This window comes from Musca autumnalis, unplaced genomic scaffold (assembly GCF_047663935.1).
Source record: "Musca autumnalis isolate F117 unplaced genomic scaffold, ASM4766393v1 scaffold_3, whole genome shotgun sequence".
NCBI classification, from domain to species: Eukaryota; Metazoa; Arthropoda; class Insecta; order Diptera; family Muscidae; genus Musca; species Musca autumnalis.
Genome location: NW_027411866.1, coordinates 82,206,619 through 82,227,050, shown reverse-complemented (window position 1 = coordinate 82,227,050; position 20,432 = coordinate 82,206,619). Strand labels below are relative to the sequence as shown.

The 20,432-nt window shown below is 36.0% G+C and overlaps 1 protein-coding gene across 4 annotated transcripts in view; it reads right to left on the bottom strand.

The window, feature by feature from the left end:
* The window catches only part of dpr18 (defective proboscis extension response 18), a 567,617-nt gene that overhangs the window by 164,684 nt on the left and 382,501 nt on the right, over positions 1 to 20,432 (bottom strand). For all 4 annotated transcript variants that reach the window (XM_073977849.1, XM_073977846.1, XM_073977847.1 and 1 more), the window contains one exon: positions 302 to 515. In XM_073977849.1, the coding sequence (XP_073833950.1) occupies positions 302 to 515 (214 nt within the window). The remainder of the gene's footprint in view (positions 1 to 301; positions 516 to 20,432) is intronic.

Here is a 20,432-nt window from a genome sequence, read left to right as displayed (position 1 = left end):
TTCACCATAAACAAACGGCAGCAATTATTTTGTACACAAACACAGTTATATGTATGTAAATATGTACGTACATAAGTACATGTGCATTCATGCATACAGAAATATTTACACACATATATAATATGTATGTATGTATGTATGTGTTTTCAATTTCAATTGTATTTATTTTAATGTTTGTCCTGCGGTAGTGGTTATGTGTTGGCTAACCACCACCCGCACCAACAGCGACGGTCCGGCATATGTTTCCTTTTTACCAGTCGTAGTACCCAGCAATGGCAAATGGATTGCAAGTGTTACATACCTATAACTGTTAAATTTGTTGTAAAAACCCGCGGTGGATGTGTAGAGACTTGACACATATAAATTCCCGCATCATCCCATTGGGTGGGATTGATCAGCAAACGCCAATTGTTGGGATATTGAAATTTCACACGTATCCTGGGGTCACTGCTGTAGGTGACGTTACCCACAGTCAACAATGAAACTTTTTCCGATGTTCGCCGCACCCACATGACCTGAAAGAAACAGAGAAAACAAAAAATTGAAAACAGAGAATGGCTTAAAACAAATAAGAAATACAATAACATGAATGGACATAGTGTTGACCGCAACTATGAAAACAACAGCGACGACGACAAAATGGTGGTTTCAGAAAAAAATGAAATAAAACGCAAGATAAGAGATTATTATAAACTGAGTTACTGTGGAACAAATAGGAATGGAAAAAAATATTGATGGGAGGCGGGAAAGATTAAAGGTTTTGATTTTTTTAATTTCTTATGAAAAATCACTATTCTGTTAAACTTTAGAAGCATATCGCTCATTTACTCAAAGAGTGGCATAACTCAAAAAATGCGTTTTCTGAGTTAACAATTTTTATTTTTTCTGCGATTTCTGCTTTATCTTGTGTCAAATTTTCATGCTGATATCTCTAAAACTCGACGAGTTACAGCTCATTTACTATGAGTTTCCAATAATTCAACACACAAGTTGTTCGAGGTTATGAAGCACTTTAACACTTCAAATCATGATTGATCTTGCTCAGAAATTCAGCACTGATATATATCTAGCTTTCTGTAGTGATTTTAGTTTTTGTGTAATAATCTTTTTAAGTTCGGAAGTCAAATTTCAATCGCCAACTTAAAACGCGTTTTTCTCGAAACTCGATTTTTTGAGATGTGTCACTCTTTGAGTAAATGAGCGATATGTATTTAATAGGGATTCGCTGTCGTACCATTCCTTATAATTGGTGATTTGAAGGACATAATGAAGCAAACCAAAAGGAAAGGGAAGATTATAAAGAAAATATTTGTCAATGAATACTTTAATGGAACAAGAATCCACAAAAGTAGGTTATCGTATTTGAGGCAAATCTAATTTAACCCTCCAAGACAGTGTAAAGAAAATGAGTTGTGGGGAAATTCGAGCACCGTATTCAAACTTACTTATTCAGAACATCTTTCATCTTACAGTAGACTTGTGGATCCATTTATATTCGAAGGGTAAACAAATATCCTTGCCATAAATTGGTAACATATCGTCGGTGTCATGCTTAAGTGTTCCATACGCCATTTGCCTGATTCGAGAAAAACTCAAGTTAATGTTTAAGGCCATACAGGATAAAAATGGTGCAATAATCCAATACTTTAAGAGCTCAGTTCTACTTAACTAAACTCATAGAATATATCAGTAGTATATTTTAGTCAGATATCTGTGATAGTCTAGAAGTTATGGCAATTTTTTATAATTGCAAAACGTTGCTGAATTGTTCCACGGAATCTTTTTTTCATGTTTTTGGCAGTTTGTGTCACATGGAACACGTTTTGTCACATTTCAACCAAAACACTTTTTATCAATCGTGTTCCACCTCCCTTATATGAAGTGCTACTGTGGAGTTTAAAAAATCAGGACTTTAAATGAAACATTTATTTTTCTCATATAAATACAATAAGGACCATTATTATAGGTTTCCTTAACATTTATTTAAGGAATTTCCTCCACTTATCACTATTTTTTTGTGATAAAAATTTCGATCGGACAAAACAGATTGATATTTTGCATTTCTAAGGTAACATAAAACGTTTAAACGCGGTTTTCTTATAATACCATATTTGTAGTCGGTTAGCTTCAATTCGAATGGACGTTTTTGCGTATATTTTTGGGGACTTACATCAAAATTTTGTCTTCAAACTTGGAATTTTTTGTCTAAACGATTGCTAAATTTTCGTTGTCATGTAACAATACAATATTCAAAAATGTTTGGACTTAGAAACTATTATTCTTCAGTTTTTAAACCAAGTCCTTTAAAACAATTTGTTCCATACGCCACACTTTTCCGTAATTTGGCAAAAATGGGCAATTTTTTGTTCCAAACGCCATCATTTTTGGTGCGGAACAATTCGTTTTTGTCTCTTTTTGTTCCATACGCCAAACGACATGGGTATGGAACTAAAAAGTTTAAAGTTGTTTTGTTCCATACGCCAGGCTTTATGCATATGGAACAAAACGACAAGATTTTTTGGGTCACAAAGCGGATATGGAACATACTGGTATCTGAATATCTCAGAAACTATAAGAGATATAGAAAATCCGACCAAAAAATCTGAAAGAGCATGGTTTAAAACCTTGTAAGGTACCTTTATCTCAAAATGTCAAAAATGGCGTATGGAACACTTAAGCATGACACCGACGATATGTCAATGTTTTGTTTAGCCCCATGTAAAAGTACCGACCGATTTCAGGTTGTATTCCACCATGTCCAAATATTATATAAACGGAAATAAACCATTACATAACAGATAACATTAGATAACATGCATTAAAAATATTCGAATTCGGTCTAGTAGTTGAAACAATTTGAGTTTTTTGTTATATTTTGCATCAAAAACACAAAAAAACTCAAACAACAGCAAAAAATCATAAAATTTAATTTTTTTTTTGAAGAAGAAAATACTCCTTGGATTTTCATAAAACTCACACGGTGCTATTGAAGCAACTTTAAATGGAAGGTGCTTACACCTAGGACGTTTTTGCGGATTCTGAAACTATTATGTTAATAGATGAGAAAAATCAAAAACAAAAAATCGCCGGAGCGTTTTTTAAATAAATCGCGATTTATGTTGACAATTTTATGTTTTTTAGGTTTTCACGACTTTGCTTGGAAACCGAAATGGGATTAGAGAAAATGTTGCAGCAGTGCAAATTCTCTACAAGATTGACTTTATGACATTGTGGTAGGCTTTACCATTTTTAAGATATAGAAGTTCAAATTGGGACAATGCACGGACTGTATCGCCTGCTTATAAAACAATGTTATGACTGTAATTTCCTAACTTCTACTTATATATGTCAAAAATGGTACAACCTAGGAAAAAATTACGAAAGCCAATCTTGCAGAGAATTTTCACAGTTACTACATTTTCTTTAGTCCCATTTCGAAAGAACTTACGATTTTCAAGCAAAATCGCAAAAACCTAATATAAACTAAAAATTGTGAACTTTGACCGCGATTTATTTATAAATCCCTCCAGCAATTTTTTCTCATTTTTGGATTTTTATCATCTATTAACATTTGTGTTTCAGAATCTGCAAAAACTTCCCATTTGTAAGCGGTTTTCATTTAAAGTTAGGTAGTGCACATCGTACTTTACATTGTTTTATATGGGGGTGATGCAGTCAGTGCATTGTTTTGTTTTTTGATTTTTCTCATCTATGAACATTGTAGTTTCAGAGTCCGCAAAAACTTCCTAGGTGTAAGCACCTTCCATTTAAAGTTTCTTCAAGAGCATCGTGCTCATATAACTCTTATAAAAACTAATATATTAAAAAAATTTCCATTTGTGTAAAAAGCTATAATTTATATGGGAAACGCTATGAAAAAACACAAATATAATTTCAAAAAAATTACAAAAGTGTTAAACGGTCGGAATGGGACTGGTACAAAAGTACACATGTGTTGAAAGGGGATACTCTCGGGCATCATTCCGTGAAAACGGAACTTTATTCCAAGCTATTCCCTGAAAGTTTTAGTCCACTAAAATTGGAATTTCAGTAAAATTTAGTACCTGAGGAAAAATAAAATAGCTTACTTCATGTAAACACTACGACAATTTATTTGAAACTGTTCTTAAGGACAACAGTCTTGACTACCTAACAAAAAACAATGAACAAAATATCTGTTATAGTTTCCGAGAAATAACTATTTCTTTCTCCAGAAATGTTCAAAAATGACGTATTTTCTAAAATTGCGTAAAAAGGGTCGTCTTTAGGAGCACGCCACGCCCACACCTTCCTATATGTTGACCTAATTTTCTGGTTTTCCTAGTTTCAATATATTAACTATCGAATCCCATATGGAAATTAATAATCGGTGACGACAAAAAATTGGGGTTTTGGCCAAGAAAATCGATTCCTGAATCACTGTGCGCCCATAATTTGCGGTGTGGAAGTTTTCTGATAACTGGGAATCCTAAATGTCAAATTACAGCCAATTTAGAAAGAAAAATATGGATAAAACTTCAAAATTCCTGAAATAGAACGGTACCGTTATTAGGGGGGAGGGTATAGTGAAAAATGTAGTTCTAAGTCCACAGTTTTTGGTCGAGAAGTTTTGTGAGCACCATATTGTGATTAGGATGGCTCTTACGGTAAAACCGGAGCAAGTACTGTACCGAAAGCATGTAATTGTGTTGTAGTACTACAAGAAACTTTGTCTTCTCAGTTGATGGTCAACTGACGACATAAGGAGGAACCCTATTGCAGTTCTCAGAGCGGTATTCTGACGGGTTTGAGTATTTTTCCACCATCGCGTTGCACTTATATTCGAGGACCATATTGGCGCCGCATAGCTTACCACAGAGCATTATACATATGTGGTCAACAAGGTTTCTTTATCTGCCGGCTAGGGACTTGAGGATCGCGTTCCTACCTCTCAGTTTGTCGCAAGTAGCTGTAGCCTGCGCGGATGACATGAACATGTTGTTGAATGATTGGGAAAGTTTGTGGTCGGAATTCTGCTACCATCGACCACGACATTCAACTCTATTCTCACCATTGCCGCCGAACTGAGTGTATGTAGATTTAGTGGATATATGAATATTTCTCGCGTCGAAAAATTTAGTAAGAACACTCAAAGAGGAGTTCATCCTTTCACAAATGACATCAGGGAAGCCAAGATCGATCAATCATCCGCATACGTTACGATCTCAATGCCATACGTAGGGAGCAGAATATAGGAGAGGTAGAAGTTAAACAATTCTGGAGATATCATCCTACCTTGGTGAACTCCCTGCTTCACACTATGGGTCTTGGACTTCTTGTTTCTGAATTCCATGAACGACTGACGTTCACACATATAGTTGATTAACGTACAGTGCTGCTTACGGAACCCATGCTGATGATCCTCAAATGGGTAGTTGTTTCTTACGCTGGGAAGGAGTAAAGTCGAGTCTTTGCTACGGGATTTAAACGTGAAATCGGTATGATAGTAACTCTGTTGGCATCCTTGCCTGGCTCCAGTAGAGGGACCACCCTCCCCATTTCCAGACTTCGGGAACAATGTGTGTGCCTAGCGACGGGTTGCGGACTTTGGTGTGATATTCGGCTCCCGGCTCATTCAACTGTTTCAACATTACCATGGAAATTCCCCCATGTCCTAAAACTTTAAACGATTAAGCGTTCCTGATCGCAGTCGTAACATTTTACATTGTAAATTGTGGTGGTTCCTTCTCGACAGGAAGAGATCTAATGAGACGTAGTACTCTTTTCATTTTAATCGAACACCGCCGGACTGACAGAGTGATTTCTGCGGAGCTCGAATTGTATTGTATCGTTTGACGAATATTGGCAACCAATACAATTACAATGATACTTTGATTTTAAATAAAATTTTAAAAAAATTCATAGATTATTCACAATATCGGCAAACATGTCTCTACTTCTGGCAGCGCATAATAGGTATCCTACGTCTCGTATTCCAGTCCATTCTTGAATATTTGCAATCCAAGACAATTCCTTTCGACCTTTAGGATTTTTTCCTTCTATTTTTGATTTTAAAATATGCTTCAAGACTTTATATTTTGAATGCCTCATGATATGTCCAAGGTATTATCGATTTAAATAACTTCCGCACCACTTCGGGTCAGGCAGCGTAACGTCGGCAAACGTGACTGAAGTCCTCTCTTCCTTTTTCTCCACAATTTACTTATTCCAGGATCAATGTTGGAACTCTTCAGATGATTTAGCCACTTGTTCCGCTTATTCGCACCGACCAACCAGTTGACTTCCAGTGTCAGCTCCGTGACTCCGGAGTCACTGGGCCGGGCTCAATGAAGCTCATCACGCCAATTGGTTTATCCCATCGCCTCTTCTGGGAAGTTTGGTCTCACTTCGGGTGTTAGACCAGCAAGCGGCTGCAGCAGTGATGATGTCTCGGAATGTCCTTTTTGCTACCCAAACATTATAAGGGTTGGGCGGATCTCTAAAGCTGTGATTAGTGAACTCTGTGAAAATAGACCAATTAGCTTTTCTATGATTGATGAAAGTGAGGTCTTCAGATGTTATGAATTCGGGCGATCTGCTAATAGAGACAATTATGAGGAGATGGTTTGACCCAAGAGAAAGGACGGGACAGAATGCTACAAATCATGATAAGCATTAAAGTCCTGCAGGACCACACGGTTATGATCTTCCAATAGCGGGCTAATGTTCGGCCTTTATCCGGGAGTACGCGTGTTCTGCTGACGATGACGACTCACTGCCGGATGTGTTCACGCAACATGCAGCGACATATTCTTTGCTGTAGTCCCTCGCATGGATGAGTCCAGAACAAGCCCTAAGATGCACCCACTTCCGGCATCTATTACTTCTCACCGAAGAATGTGTGTGGTGGATGCGGATTTGACAAACTGAGCACATATACATTGGTCCTGGGTATTCCTCCGCCCCGGCACGGACCAAAAGAAACCGGAACAGGCATTCCAGGATAGTCTGTTCCCAACACAGAAAAAACGATATAAATACGAACATTTGACATTGAGGTAACATCCTCTGGCCGGAACACGAGTGTTTGGTGGCTCAGGGTCAATCTGGTATCGAAGAACCTGTCGCCGTGGGATTGAAAAAAAATTGGTGTAGAAGTTTTGTGACCAATGGGACCTTAAATTTAAAATTGCCGCTAGTTCGGTCAAAATATGTAGCTATAATCAATCCTCAAGATACCTAAAATATATACCGTTAAATAGGGGCTATACCAAAACATGGGTCTATGGTGATGGTTTTTGGCGGTGAAGTTTTGTGACAACTGGGAAAATTTAGGTAAAATGTTCACAATACCTTAAATTAGGAGATATCGTTACATGGGGGCTTTGCCAAAACATGGACCTATGTTGATTTTTTTGGTAAAGAAGTTTTGCGACAACTGAGAACCTTTAAAATTACAGTTAGTTTGGTAAAAATTTAGTTAAAATTCTCAAAGTACCTAAAATTGGGAGGTACGTTTACGGGTGATTCAACAAGAGGTACATTTTTTCAATAGCGTTTTTTTACAGATCGTGCGTGATTCGTGTCACGTGTTTATGTTACTTTTGTTTAGTACTGTTTGACATTTTATCATAGAAAAGCTTACGCCTCTAAAACGGGGAGTGTGTTTCGAGCCTAATTTTGTTCTGTGATAAGGCACATTTCTGGCTTTATAGGTATGTAAAGAAGCAAAATTGCAACATTTGGGAAGAAGAGCAACTTAAAGAGACACAAGAGATGCCTCTTCCTGCAGAAGAAATAACAGTTTGTGGATCGGTGGCATCTTCGGACCCTATTTCTTCAAAATGATGTGCCGTGATAACCGACTATTTGATGTCTGAAATTGAAGCTCGTAATCTCGGCGACATTTGGTTTTAACAAAACGGCGACACTTCCCACACATCGCATCAATCAATGGATTTATTGAAAGAACACATCGGTGAGCACGTTTTGAACCAGTCGATTGGCCACCATGATCGTCTCATATCACTCCGTTAGACTTTTTCCTGTGAGAATATGTAAAGTCAATATTGTATGAGGAAAAAGCCGCTTCGATTCCGGTCTTGGGGGAAAACATCAGACGTGCCATTCGCCAGTTACCAGTCGAAAAGCTTGAAAGAGTCATTGAAAATTGGACGCAACGGATGGACCGTCTGAGACGTAGCCTCGGCCAATATTTGTTAGATATAATCTGGAAAAAATTAAAAAATAAATGTCATTGAAAGTTCTTTCAAATGATAATAAACATTCCCCATTCAATTCAATTTTTCTGTTTTTTCACTTCAATTATTTTATTTATAAATAAGCTGTCTTTGAAAATAGTCTTATCCATATCACTTCCGTTAGTTAACAATTTAATCGCCATTTGGTGATTAGCTAACAACTTCGCCTTCATCAATATTGTTGACAGGATAAAGGCAATCAGTTATTTTTTTCCTCTTCTTCTTTGCAATAATCGTTAATCATTTGTCACATGATAAATGGTAATCGTGGTCTTAGCAAACTTTACTAACTTCATGGAAGGATGGATGGCTAGCCTTCAACAGGATTTGTGTAAAGTTATCCTTCCATCACTTTGTCAAGCTGTTCCATAAGCAGCACTTTTAATTACCATTCTGACAATTATTATGATGTCTCATTCATTGTTCATTTAATATGTAGAATGGACTAAAATGACGACGACGGTAAACAAGTCTACCGGACGGAATACCGCTGCTGCATAACCACTTTATTTATTAATTTATGGCCAAACGGAAACAGCAGATATTTTATATTTTATGGTCAGTACACAATTTTGTTGTGTCTTCATTTAACGTTATGCAAATTAAAAATGTTAATTAAATGGGCGAAAAATAAGAGGCAATTATAATGGCCTGCTTGAGCGATGCCATTAAATACGACTAAAGTAAATACCTATCTTTAAAACAGTGTAGGTGTGTAATGGCCAACGACGTTTGTAATTTTAAATTATTTTGGTATTTAATTTACATTTTTATCAGAGAAGAAGATATAAAAAATGAAATATTGTTAATTAATATTAAATTAGTTAAATTCAGAAAATATTTATTTGAAAAAAAGGTAATTAATGTTTATGAAACGGCACTGCAGTCGAGTTTTATATTGGTCTTCAATTGGAAAACTACACGGAAAAAAATGCAGTTAACAAATAATATGTTTGGGTGCAAACGAATAATATGTTTGGATCCAAACATATGTTGTGTTAGGGACTGTTGTAAACAAATAATATGTTTGGATCCAAACATATTATCTGTTTGCACCCAAACATATTATTTATTTGCTGCTTTGTTTTCTTCATGTATACTAACGCGCTCGAAGCTTTTAATAAGATCCCTTTCTTGGAGTAAATGAGCTTTATGTATGGTATGTATAGCTGTTTTTACCAGTGTTCGAAAATAAACACTATGGTATCGTACCGTACCGTTCTGTACCGTACCAAGGTGCATAGGTACACTACGATAGTGTACCGCTCCGGAACACAAACACTAAAAAATATTTTAGTGATACTGTACCGGAACACAACGATAATCGTAGTGTACCGCATGCCGGAACACTAAAAATCGTAGTGCTCCGACTGCGGAGGACTAAAAATCGTAGTGTTCCGACTGCGGAGCACTAAAAATGTTAGTGTTCCGACTGCCGGAGCACTAAAAATGTTAGTGTTCCGACTGCCGGAGCACTAAAAATGTTAGTGTTCCGACTGCCGGAGCACTAAAAATTGTAGTGCTCCGACTGCGGAGCACTAAAAGTCGTAGTGATCCACGTGTTGAAACACTATAAAAAATAACAAAGAAATTATGTTTTCTTAGGAAAATGAAATATTTGGTTAAATTTGATTAATAAAAATTAAGATAAGATGTTACATCCATGTATGTTTGGTTTGGTTTTTGGACAATGGAGCACTAAAAATCGTAGTGTTCGACTGCAGAACATTAAACATCGTAGTGTTACGACTGTCGGAACACTAAAAATCGTAGCGTACCAAGAGCACTAAATCGTAGTATTCGACTGTGGAGCACTAAAAATCGTAGTGTTCCTACTGCCGGATCACTAAAAATTGTAGTGTGCCGACTGCCGGATAACTAAAAATCGTAGTGTACCACGTGCAATACAATAAGATAATGTACCACACATGAGTTTATTATGATTCGTGAGGAAAATTTAATATTTTATGTTTTTTTTGTTATAAATATAAATTAAATAATAAAAATTAGTAGGAAATGTGAAAAACGTCTGACTGGTGTTTGGACAATGGAGCAGTAAAAATTTTACTGTTCGACGTTTAGGTAATCATCTGTTTATTATGATTTATGAAGAAATTTAAATATTTGATGGCTTTTGGGTCAATTAAAAATTAATAAATACAAATTAAGATGAGCATGTTGTACTCATGTACTTAAAATTAGTTACAAAATTTGAGAACGTTAGTAGAAAATATGACAAGATGTATTGTTTCGATTTTTAGAGATCCGGCAGTCGGAACACTACGATTTTTAGTGCTCGGAAGCCGAATACTACGATTTTTATTGTTCCATTGTTTCGATTTTTAGAGATCCTGCAGTCGGAACACTAAAATTTTTAGTGATCCGGCAGTCGGAGCACTACGATTTTTAGTGATCCGGCAGTCGGAACAATACGATTTTTAGTACTCCGCAGCCGAACACTACTATTTTTATTGTTCCATTGTTTCGATTTTTAGAGATCCGGCAGTCGGAACACTACAATTTTTAGTGATCCGGCAGTTGGAACGCTACGACTTTTAGTGATCCGCCAGTCGGAACACTACGATTTTTCGTACTCCGCAGCCGAACACTACGATTTTTATTGTTCCATTGTTTCGATTTTTAGAGATCTGGCAGTCGGAACACTACAATTTTTAGTGATCCGGCAGTCGGAACACTACGATTTTTAGTGATCCGGCAGTCGGAACACTACGATTTTTAGTGCTGCGCAGCCGAACACTACGATTTTTATTGATCCATTGTCCAAAAATCAAATCAGGCGTTTTTCACGTGTTCTATTAAATTTTATTTCTTAATTTGTATTTATTAAAAAAATTATAAAATATATAATTTTCCTCACAAATCATAATAAACTCATGTATCCACAGTCAGGACACTACAATTTGTAGTGCGACATTGTACAACAACCGAATCAATGTTTTTCATATTTTCTACTTAAGTTCCCAACGTTATTAATTAATATGTATACATACATGGATGTAAGAGGTGTATCTGAGTTTTTATGTCTTAATTTGTACTTATCTCAAAAATTATAAATATTTAATTTTCCTCGCAAATCATAATAAACTCGTGTGTGGTACTTTATCATTACGTTATTTTTTAGTGTTCCGACATGTGGTACACAACGATTTTTTAGTGCTCCGACTGCGGAACACTACGATTTTTAGTGCTCCGACTGCGGAACACTACGATTTTTAGTGCTCCGACTGCGGAGCACTACGATTTTTAGTGTTCCGACTGCGGAGCACTACGATTTTTAGTGCTCCGACTGCGGAGCACTACGATTTTTAGTGTTCCGACTGCGGTACCCAACGTTTTTAGTGTACCAAAATGTGGTACACTACGTTTATCGTTGTGCTCCGGAACAGTATCACTAAAATATTTTTTAGTGTTTGTGTTCCGGAACACTAACGCTAAAAATATTTTAGTGATACTCTACTCGGAGCGGTACACTATGTTAGTGTACTGTTTATTTTCGAACTCTGGTTTTTACTAAGTTTTTTTGATAAGTTGTTTGATCTATATGAACCTAAAAAGCCAAATTATAGCTAATGCGGTCTCAAACGTGGCTATAAACGCAAAAATCCTTAAATCGGGCGGTACCGTTATATGTGTGCTATATCAAAACATGGACCTATGTTTATAATTATAGCCAATTCCATTTGTAAATGTGGCTAAAACGTAAAAATGTCTGATATCAGGTTGTACCGTTATATGGCGGCTATATCTAAACGAGTACCGATATAGCCAAACAAAGAATTTTATCTGCCTGCAAACAAACGACGCATTTTTCAAAACTTCATAATCCTATATCTTTTTTTGTGAATGCTAGAGTGATTATTGCACACAAGACGGACGGACATGCGTAAGTGTACTCAGAATCAATAATATATACACTATATGGTGTCATATAATTATTTCAATGTACCACAGACGGAAAAACAAACTTAATATACCCTCCATGCTATGGTGAAGGTTATAACGAATTGTTCGATTTTTCAAAAGTGACTTAGTGGGGGTAACCCCTAGTATTATCATTATGTGGGTACTATACACGCAGAAAAATATATGATAGAAATATATTTGGAACCAAACAAATTTATGTTTGGGACTGGTTGCAAACAAATACATATATGTTTGCAACATTTTGTAACATATGTCAATTTTTTTCTTGAAAATTTGACTGTTAGGGCGAAGATCATTTTTAATGATTTTTATTAATTTTCTCGTTTAGAGTTAAGCTTGATGATCGGAAATTTTTTGCAAGTGACCAACATATTTTTTATAGGTGGAAAGAGGATTTTTGACAAAGAGAGTAACAACAGGGCTGTCGCGGCTGTGGAATGCTGTTTTATACTAAAGAGCGGCAAAAAAAAAGTGTTTTTCTTTTGGTGGTGTGTATCAATGTTCCGCCGAAGTTGTTGTAAAAATATGTCACTGAACTGAAAGCATTAGGATTCGTTGTTATTGAATGTACAAATTACAACAATAAATGTCAATTGTTTGTATTCTTTATTTATTTTTTGTTTTGTTGTTGTCTAAAACAAGAAAAATATGTAAGGAAAATCCTAAAAAAAATAAAATTAAATTTTGACATGCCATTTAAATACGCACGGGGTCATAAAATGACCATAATATGTTATGTGTATACACATGCAATAAATAGACTTATAAGCTCAAAATACTGATGAAACTAATTGATTTCAGTATATCTCAAAAATTCATGCCCTGAGTAGTAAGGACTTTTAATTACCCAGCAAAAAGTTTGCCTCCAAAGAGGCAGTTAAATGATATGTACAAGTGATCTGGAAGTGCATCAAATTATGCATTTTCACTCATGATTTTTACAAGAGCGTGACTACTGAAAGAGGCACTGCATTGCACTGCATTTTAACTGACCTTTTGGCACTGCATTTAAACTGACCCTCTGGCACTGCATTTTAACTAACCCTTTGGGGTAGAATAGGAGGCAGTCCAAAGCACGTGTTTTGATACAGGCATTCTGCGGAAATTGTGCAAGCATTTACAAAATATACCAGAACAAAAAAAAAATGCATTTATTATTTGTGTAAAACAAAATTTTTAAGAACTTTATTACATTAACACAAATTATGAAAATTCTCCATTGAATTCAATCGCAAACATGTGTGTTTCCCCTGCTCTCCATTTAATCCAAGCTGAACTGTTTTTGTTTCATCTGCTAAATGGGTTATCTTCCCATCACCAGTTAAGTTTTCGACATGTACTCCAACAGCACTCCATTCGGAAATTTTCTTCTCGTGAGTTACCGGAAAAATGTTCACAAATTAAATATTATTTAGTTTGTATTAACAAATGTTTGGAAATGTTAAGTTAACAAAATGTATGCCGCTGCCTGTAGAGATGTACAAACTGATTTATGTACATGTAGGGATCTCTAACAACTGCTAATAAAATGTAGCGAACGGAGTGCCTTTTTCACGACTCCGTTTGGACTGCATCCGGATGCTGTTAAATTGTGAGGAATTGGAGTGCCTTTTTCACGACTCCGCTGAACTGCACCCGGATGTTGTTAAAATGTGACAAGTGGATGTGATTCTTTGGATTGCATCCAAATGCAGTTAAAATTTGAGGACTGGAGTGCCTTTTTCACGACTCCGTTTGAACTGCATCAAAACATGCCGTGACAGAACTAGTCCACATTGCACTACTTCCAATTTATTTTGCTGGGTATATCCCACCAGTAAGACATACGGTGATGATAAATACGATTTGGGTCATCAAATGACCCCAACGTAATAGCGGGGCTAGACATATTTTCCTGGTGTCTTAAAATATTATTTTGGGGTGTACCTACGGAATGACTTAATTAATGTGGCCTCAATATCCGTAGTTGGCGTCTTTTACAACCAAATTTCTTAACCCTTTTCGTATTTGGTGTTCGATTTTTCGAACAGTAAAATCACATTAAAAAAAAAAAAACATTTATGGATTAAAAAGGTAAAATTTTAAAACAGTTTTAGCATATACATATATTAAGCCTCATCTGTCGATGGTAGGTAGGTACATTTTTGAAACCTATATTTTTGGATGCTTTTTAAATAAATTTTAAAAAATTATAAAAAAAAATTGAATTTAGAAAGTAATCATGAGGAATTATTGTCAATATATAGGATAATGCAGCTAAATCCCTGAAAAAAAACCGAAAATAGAGCGGTACCGTTCTATGGTGGGTTATCCAAAACCAAAATATTATATATTGACAAAACAATAAATATCTCCAACATGCCACATATTTAATATCCAATTTTTAATATTTTTTGTAACAAAAAACTATTCCAGGAAAACAATTTATCAAATGCTTGAATTGCTGTGACCTACTATGATTTTACTAACTGCAACTGCAGTGTGACATTTGGTTTATTTGCATTTGTTAAATTGGATTTGAGTGGATGATACTCCGAGTCACTAAAGCAAAACGCAAATTGTTGAAAGTTAATTTGGAGGATTGATTTTTTTCATATTTTCTTGTGCTGATGCACGACTACCAGCAATGGCAAGTATAGTTGTTGAGCCCACAGTATGGCGGGGGCTAACTTAAACGATACCCATACCTCCCTACCCCCACACGAGCAACAATTGAAAATATTGCTAAGGAAATTCAATTTCCCCACATTGCAGTGTATGACAACGATGATGCAGTTGTGGCTAGAATGGAGATGGCAGTTGGATGCATGGCCCTGTAGAATGCTACAAACTCTGGCTATGGATGCATGAATTTGAGGTTAAAGCCACGCATAACTGCGTGTGTATATGTTTCTGTGTGTGACTTTATCTGGCAAAGCAAAAAAGCACCATCACGATGAAATAAGGAAACAGTTGAATTTATACAATACTCTGCGACATTTGGAACTTCCATCGTTGGCCAGCCACATGGTCAACTACATTTGTTGGAAATGAAAGGTACATGTCCGTTTTTTAGGTTGCTTTTATGTCCTTTCAATGAACAATTGTAAGCAGAGCAGAAAAGTAGGAAAGCGTGTAAGAGAAGAAACAGAAGTAAAATGCTTCACATGCACATTTGTTTTAAACAGCATTTAGGGGAATTTTTCTTCTAAATGCCAACCTCCATGCATTCCATGACCACTCGCATAATGCCTTGGCGTTCGTTGCCTGCCAACTACATCATGAAGTTGTGCAAAATATAGTGTCAAACCAATTAAAATTTATTAAAAAGACCTTTCACATTGCCCTATGCCCCATTTTCCTTCGAAGAAATGACCCCCCACCTACACACACACACAACACAGCACTTTGACACTCTGTGAGATTTGTGGTCGGTCTTAAGTGAAATAAATTACTAGTCGTAATTGAATGTTTTCAAGTGTTCGTAATTTATGAAAAGCTTTTCATTTGTAGGAATTATAGATCTCTTCCGCACACACACACTTACAGATATTACCTTGAAATAGCCAAACGGAGGTGATAATTATCATACCGTAAATACCGCAGATAAGCATGTGGCAAGGCAAAATATCATTAAGATTTTATAATGCTTTAATTGTTTCCCAGAAGAAGGAGGATTATGTATTCAGCATTTTTGAAAACTGATAAATGATGCGATTGTGTTATGCTGAAAAACAATTTTATAGGAAGCAGATTATTGTGATGTGTTGCGTTAATCATTTTAAGTTGTTTTTAATTTTGCAATGAAGACAGCGAGATCTTTGAGATAGTATTGCAACAATTTAGCCTCTCCTTCTTAATTGTTAGTATGTACCCACACTTGGTATACCCTGCAAAATATTTTAAAACGGAAACGTCACATACCTTCAAAAAGGAATCATAAACAATAAACATTATGATATTTTAAAAGGCTGTGAAAAACTTCCCATGGACTAAAGTGCGTGGGTTTGCAATTTAAATACACTGGACATCCTTATGTGGCATTAACGCAATTAAAATAATTATCTAAGCTCGTGGTCATACATAGTAATTTGGGCTGCTAAGCAGCAATGTTTTAAACATGACATTGAAGGTTTCCAGCGTTATAATTAGAGGTTTCAGAACATTCTACATTGTTAAAACTTATCGGTTCGTGTTTTTGGCGAAATGCCTATTAAAGATCAATAAAATTCCTGGGGCGAGGGAAAAATGAAGTAGATAATCTTTTTATACTATGGTATGGAGGGTATATTTAGCTTGATTTTCCGCCTGTAATGAATTGAAATGGGTGCCACCGTGGTGCAATGGTATGCACACCCGCCTTGCACGCAGAAGGTCGTGAGTTAGATTCCCCGGCAAGGCAACATCAAATTTTCAACGGTGGCAAAATACACCTTAATAATGTTGGCGACAATGCCTGAGTATTTAAGCCATGTAAAACTTCTCTACAAGTGGTGTCTAACCCTGCGTTTACAAATGTCAGTATTGGCAAGACAATAGCAAAAATACAAACCTTTTTCAGAAATTTTGAAATATGTATAGAGAAAAGTATGAATGTAATGTTGAAAATGGATTGTAGCTTTCCCAGTTGTTCAAGAAATAGCAATTGTCTACTTTGACATAGTTGTGTAACTTGTTACTCATTGATCCTAGTTACTTTACACCCAAAAATGGCACACAAAAGGGCCTACAGCCTGCTTTTGTCACTGGAAATGGGCTTCCCTGCCTATCATGTCAATTCACTAGTTACATGTAATGCGGCGTGTAATATATTGAGTATTTTATAGACTACCGATGGATAGTGTAATCGACAATGTTTCTCTCTTGTAATGTTTTTCAACATTATTTTTTTTAACAAAATAGAAAAAATGTTCTGTCATTTTGTTTATTCATAATTAAAAAACGTATTTTGATGCGTCTGTTGTGCAAAAATTTAAGATGTAAAAAGAGAACGTGTTACGAGCTAAATCATAGAAAGGCTGAATAATTTAAGAAGAATATTTATAGTATATCTGTGGTAAGTATTGATACATATCTTAACACAATTCATTATCGCGTCATTTCATTAAACTTCTATACCTATTATTTCAGGAGCTTTTGAATGCTCTGTAGGACACACGAGAAAAACATTCCAAGGACCAAATAACATAAATCGCTGTATCAAGTAGTCACACACAATTTCCAGCATCAAGGTTCAAGATGAACTTATCATATCCATATGTATACAAGATTATATTGTCCTTTGTAATATGTTTGCACTACATGTAATAAAATAAAGTGTGGCTAATGCATATATGCATTTAACCAATCAAAGCTACTTCAATCCTATACTCCAACAGTAATCTTGATTCCAAATGTCAGGTTTCCAGCTTTATCCGTTCACCCAAATCCAAGTTTTACTAAACTTAGTACCATTTAGTACTTTTCCTACACATAAGTACGAATAGCTTGCCATTCCAAATTTCAAGATTCTTGCTATAACCGTTCAAAATATACAATTGATAACAAATTTAGTAAATAATAGTACTTTCCGTACCCTTATTGTTCGAATTTCCTGAAACCTTTTGTTACAACTTTCTAACTCTCCGTCAGTGACCCTCTTTCCAAATTTCAGAATTCATGCTCTTCCCGTTTGCCTAATACAAAGGGTACCATGTTTAGTACTTTTCGTACCGTTCTAGTTTGGAATTCTAAAAACCCAGCCTTATCTACACACCATCAACAACACACTTTCAACATTTCATGATGATTATGACGATGATATGTCAGTCACTCGAATTTCCAGAAACGTTTTTTACAACTTTCTAACTCTCCAGCAGTGAGCCTCGTTCCAAATTTCAGAATTCATGCTCTTCCCGTTTGCCTAATACAAACGGTACCATATATAGTACTTTTCGTAGCGTTCTAGCTTGAATTTCCAAAAACCCAGCCTTATCTACACACCATCAACAACACACTTTCAACATTTCATAATGATTATGACGATGATATGTCAGTTACTCACTCACTCAGTCTTCACTAAGGTCTTTTATATATTAAGATGTATATTTTTAATCAGGAGAAAAATCTGAGTCGATCGGGACATGTCCATCTGTCCGTCCGTTGAAATCAATCTGGCATCTACAAAAATTGAGCTAGAACGCAATATTCTTGCACCGTATCGCCCATGTTTGGTATAGCCCCCATATAACGGTACCTTCCGATTTTCGGTATTTTAAAGGTATTAGACACATTTTTTGATTGAAATACCCGTAATTTGTCATTTGAGGTTCCCTGTGGTCACGAAACTTCTCCACCAAAAAATTGTCTTGTTCAATCCCACAGCAGCGGGTTCTTTCGTACCGGATTGACCCGAAACCATAGTGTTTCGGCCAGCGGCTGCCAGCCCAGCATCAAACCTGTGTTTCACGTAGGTTTCTATGCTGCTACAACAACAACTAGAGTTGTGCCAAAGGAACTATATGGAACTATCTAGTTCACTTCACAGTTCCAATGGCCCACATTTTTTTGAACAAACTGCGTATACTTAATATCACACGTTACATATCATTATGTTACTCATACGTTTTGGAACTAGTACAAGGAACTAGGAACTAGATTACCCAACTCTAACAACAACAACCAAAAAATTGTCAGTATAAATCCATGTTTTGGTATAGCCCCCATATAATGCTATGTCCTGATTTTCGGTATTTTGAGTGTTTTAGCAACATTTTTGACTCAACTACCAGTAGTTTGACATTTGAGGTTCCCAGCAGTTACGAAACTTCGCAACTAAAAAATTTTAACATAGATCCGTGTTTTGGTATAGCCCCCATATAACGGCGCCTCCCGAGTTTAGGTATTTTGAGGATTTAACTAAATTTTTTAACTACTTGTTATTTTACACCCCATTTAAGGTCAGTTCCCTATTTTCGGTGTTTTGAGGAAGTGGACATTTGAGGTTCCTAGTGGTCATTTGAGGTCTCACGTTGAGTACTTAAACGAATCCAAATTTCAATAAAGTCACTCTAACTTGTTTAGGCAACATTGAAAGTTTATAATCTACCACGCTTGCCCAAGTTGATGGATATAGATTCATAAGCTGGAAGTAAACACTAAACAAAGAGTAAAAGTATTCATTCAAAAGAAATCTTGTGTTGTTCTTTCGTATGAAGCCATATCAGCTCCGCTCACAAGCTGCTTTATAGGCGCACCAACGTGGAGCACAACAACAAGCTGTTTTATTGAATAAGCTGCTTTAAGTTCAAAAAGGCCCCTGTGTAGGTACCGCCCAATAAAAGACATATTTATATACATTTTCTGATCTAATTAAGGCATTTTGGTCAAAAACTGTTTACCGACAGCACTTCTTTAACTAAAATTGTGGACAGGAAAGGAAACTTTAGTCAATAACATTTCTTGGTGGGGGGTATTGAAAGTTCGACTTGGCCAAACATAACGATTTTTTACTTGTAGATTTTATAACGCAAATGTAGAGAAAAAACGGGTTTCTTAAACTTTCAAGTTTAAACGGACATAATAATTTTTTCACAACGGAATTCTATTATTCTTCTCGTAAGGGGGCGAATAATGTCTCTCTAACAAGCCTTTAATCGGTTGACAAATGCATCCACCAAAAATTTTCCGCACCTTTGCACGGGAAGCAAGTTTATGGCCTTTTCTCGGATCATGTGTAATTTTTTTAGCGGGTAGTACTTGTGATTATGACTGCAACAGTTTCTGTAGAATAATTTGGATAAAAACATCAATATACTGAACATCGGGAGGTACCGCTCTATGAGGACTATATCAAAAAATCAAAAACGTGGACCTGTACCAACCATTTTCTATATCGAAACGTGCAGCGGTATAACCCATTTTCAATAGCAAACATCTTAGGAGTAGTAGAAACTTCTGTACAAAATTATAAAGCTCTTAAATATTGCCAGTTGTATCTTGATTTTAGCCGACGGACAGACAGAAATCATTATATCGACTACGAATTTCATGCATATCAAGAATATATATGTATATATAATGTAGGGTCTCCATCGAATATTTCGATGTGTAGCAAATGGACTGATACATTTAATTATACCCTACATATTGAGGTAGAAGTTATAAATATAGAAGGTGGACCCATTCATACCTACATAGTTTGTATTTTACGTCCGTCTTTACCTACGAGGGCTGCACGAAAACTATCTGTCCTAGGCAACACCGCGTGTTGCCAGACGCTATTTGATT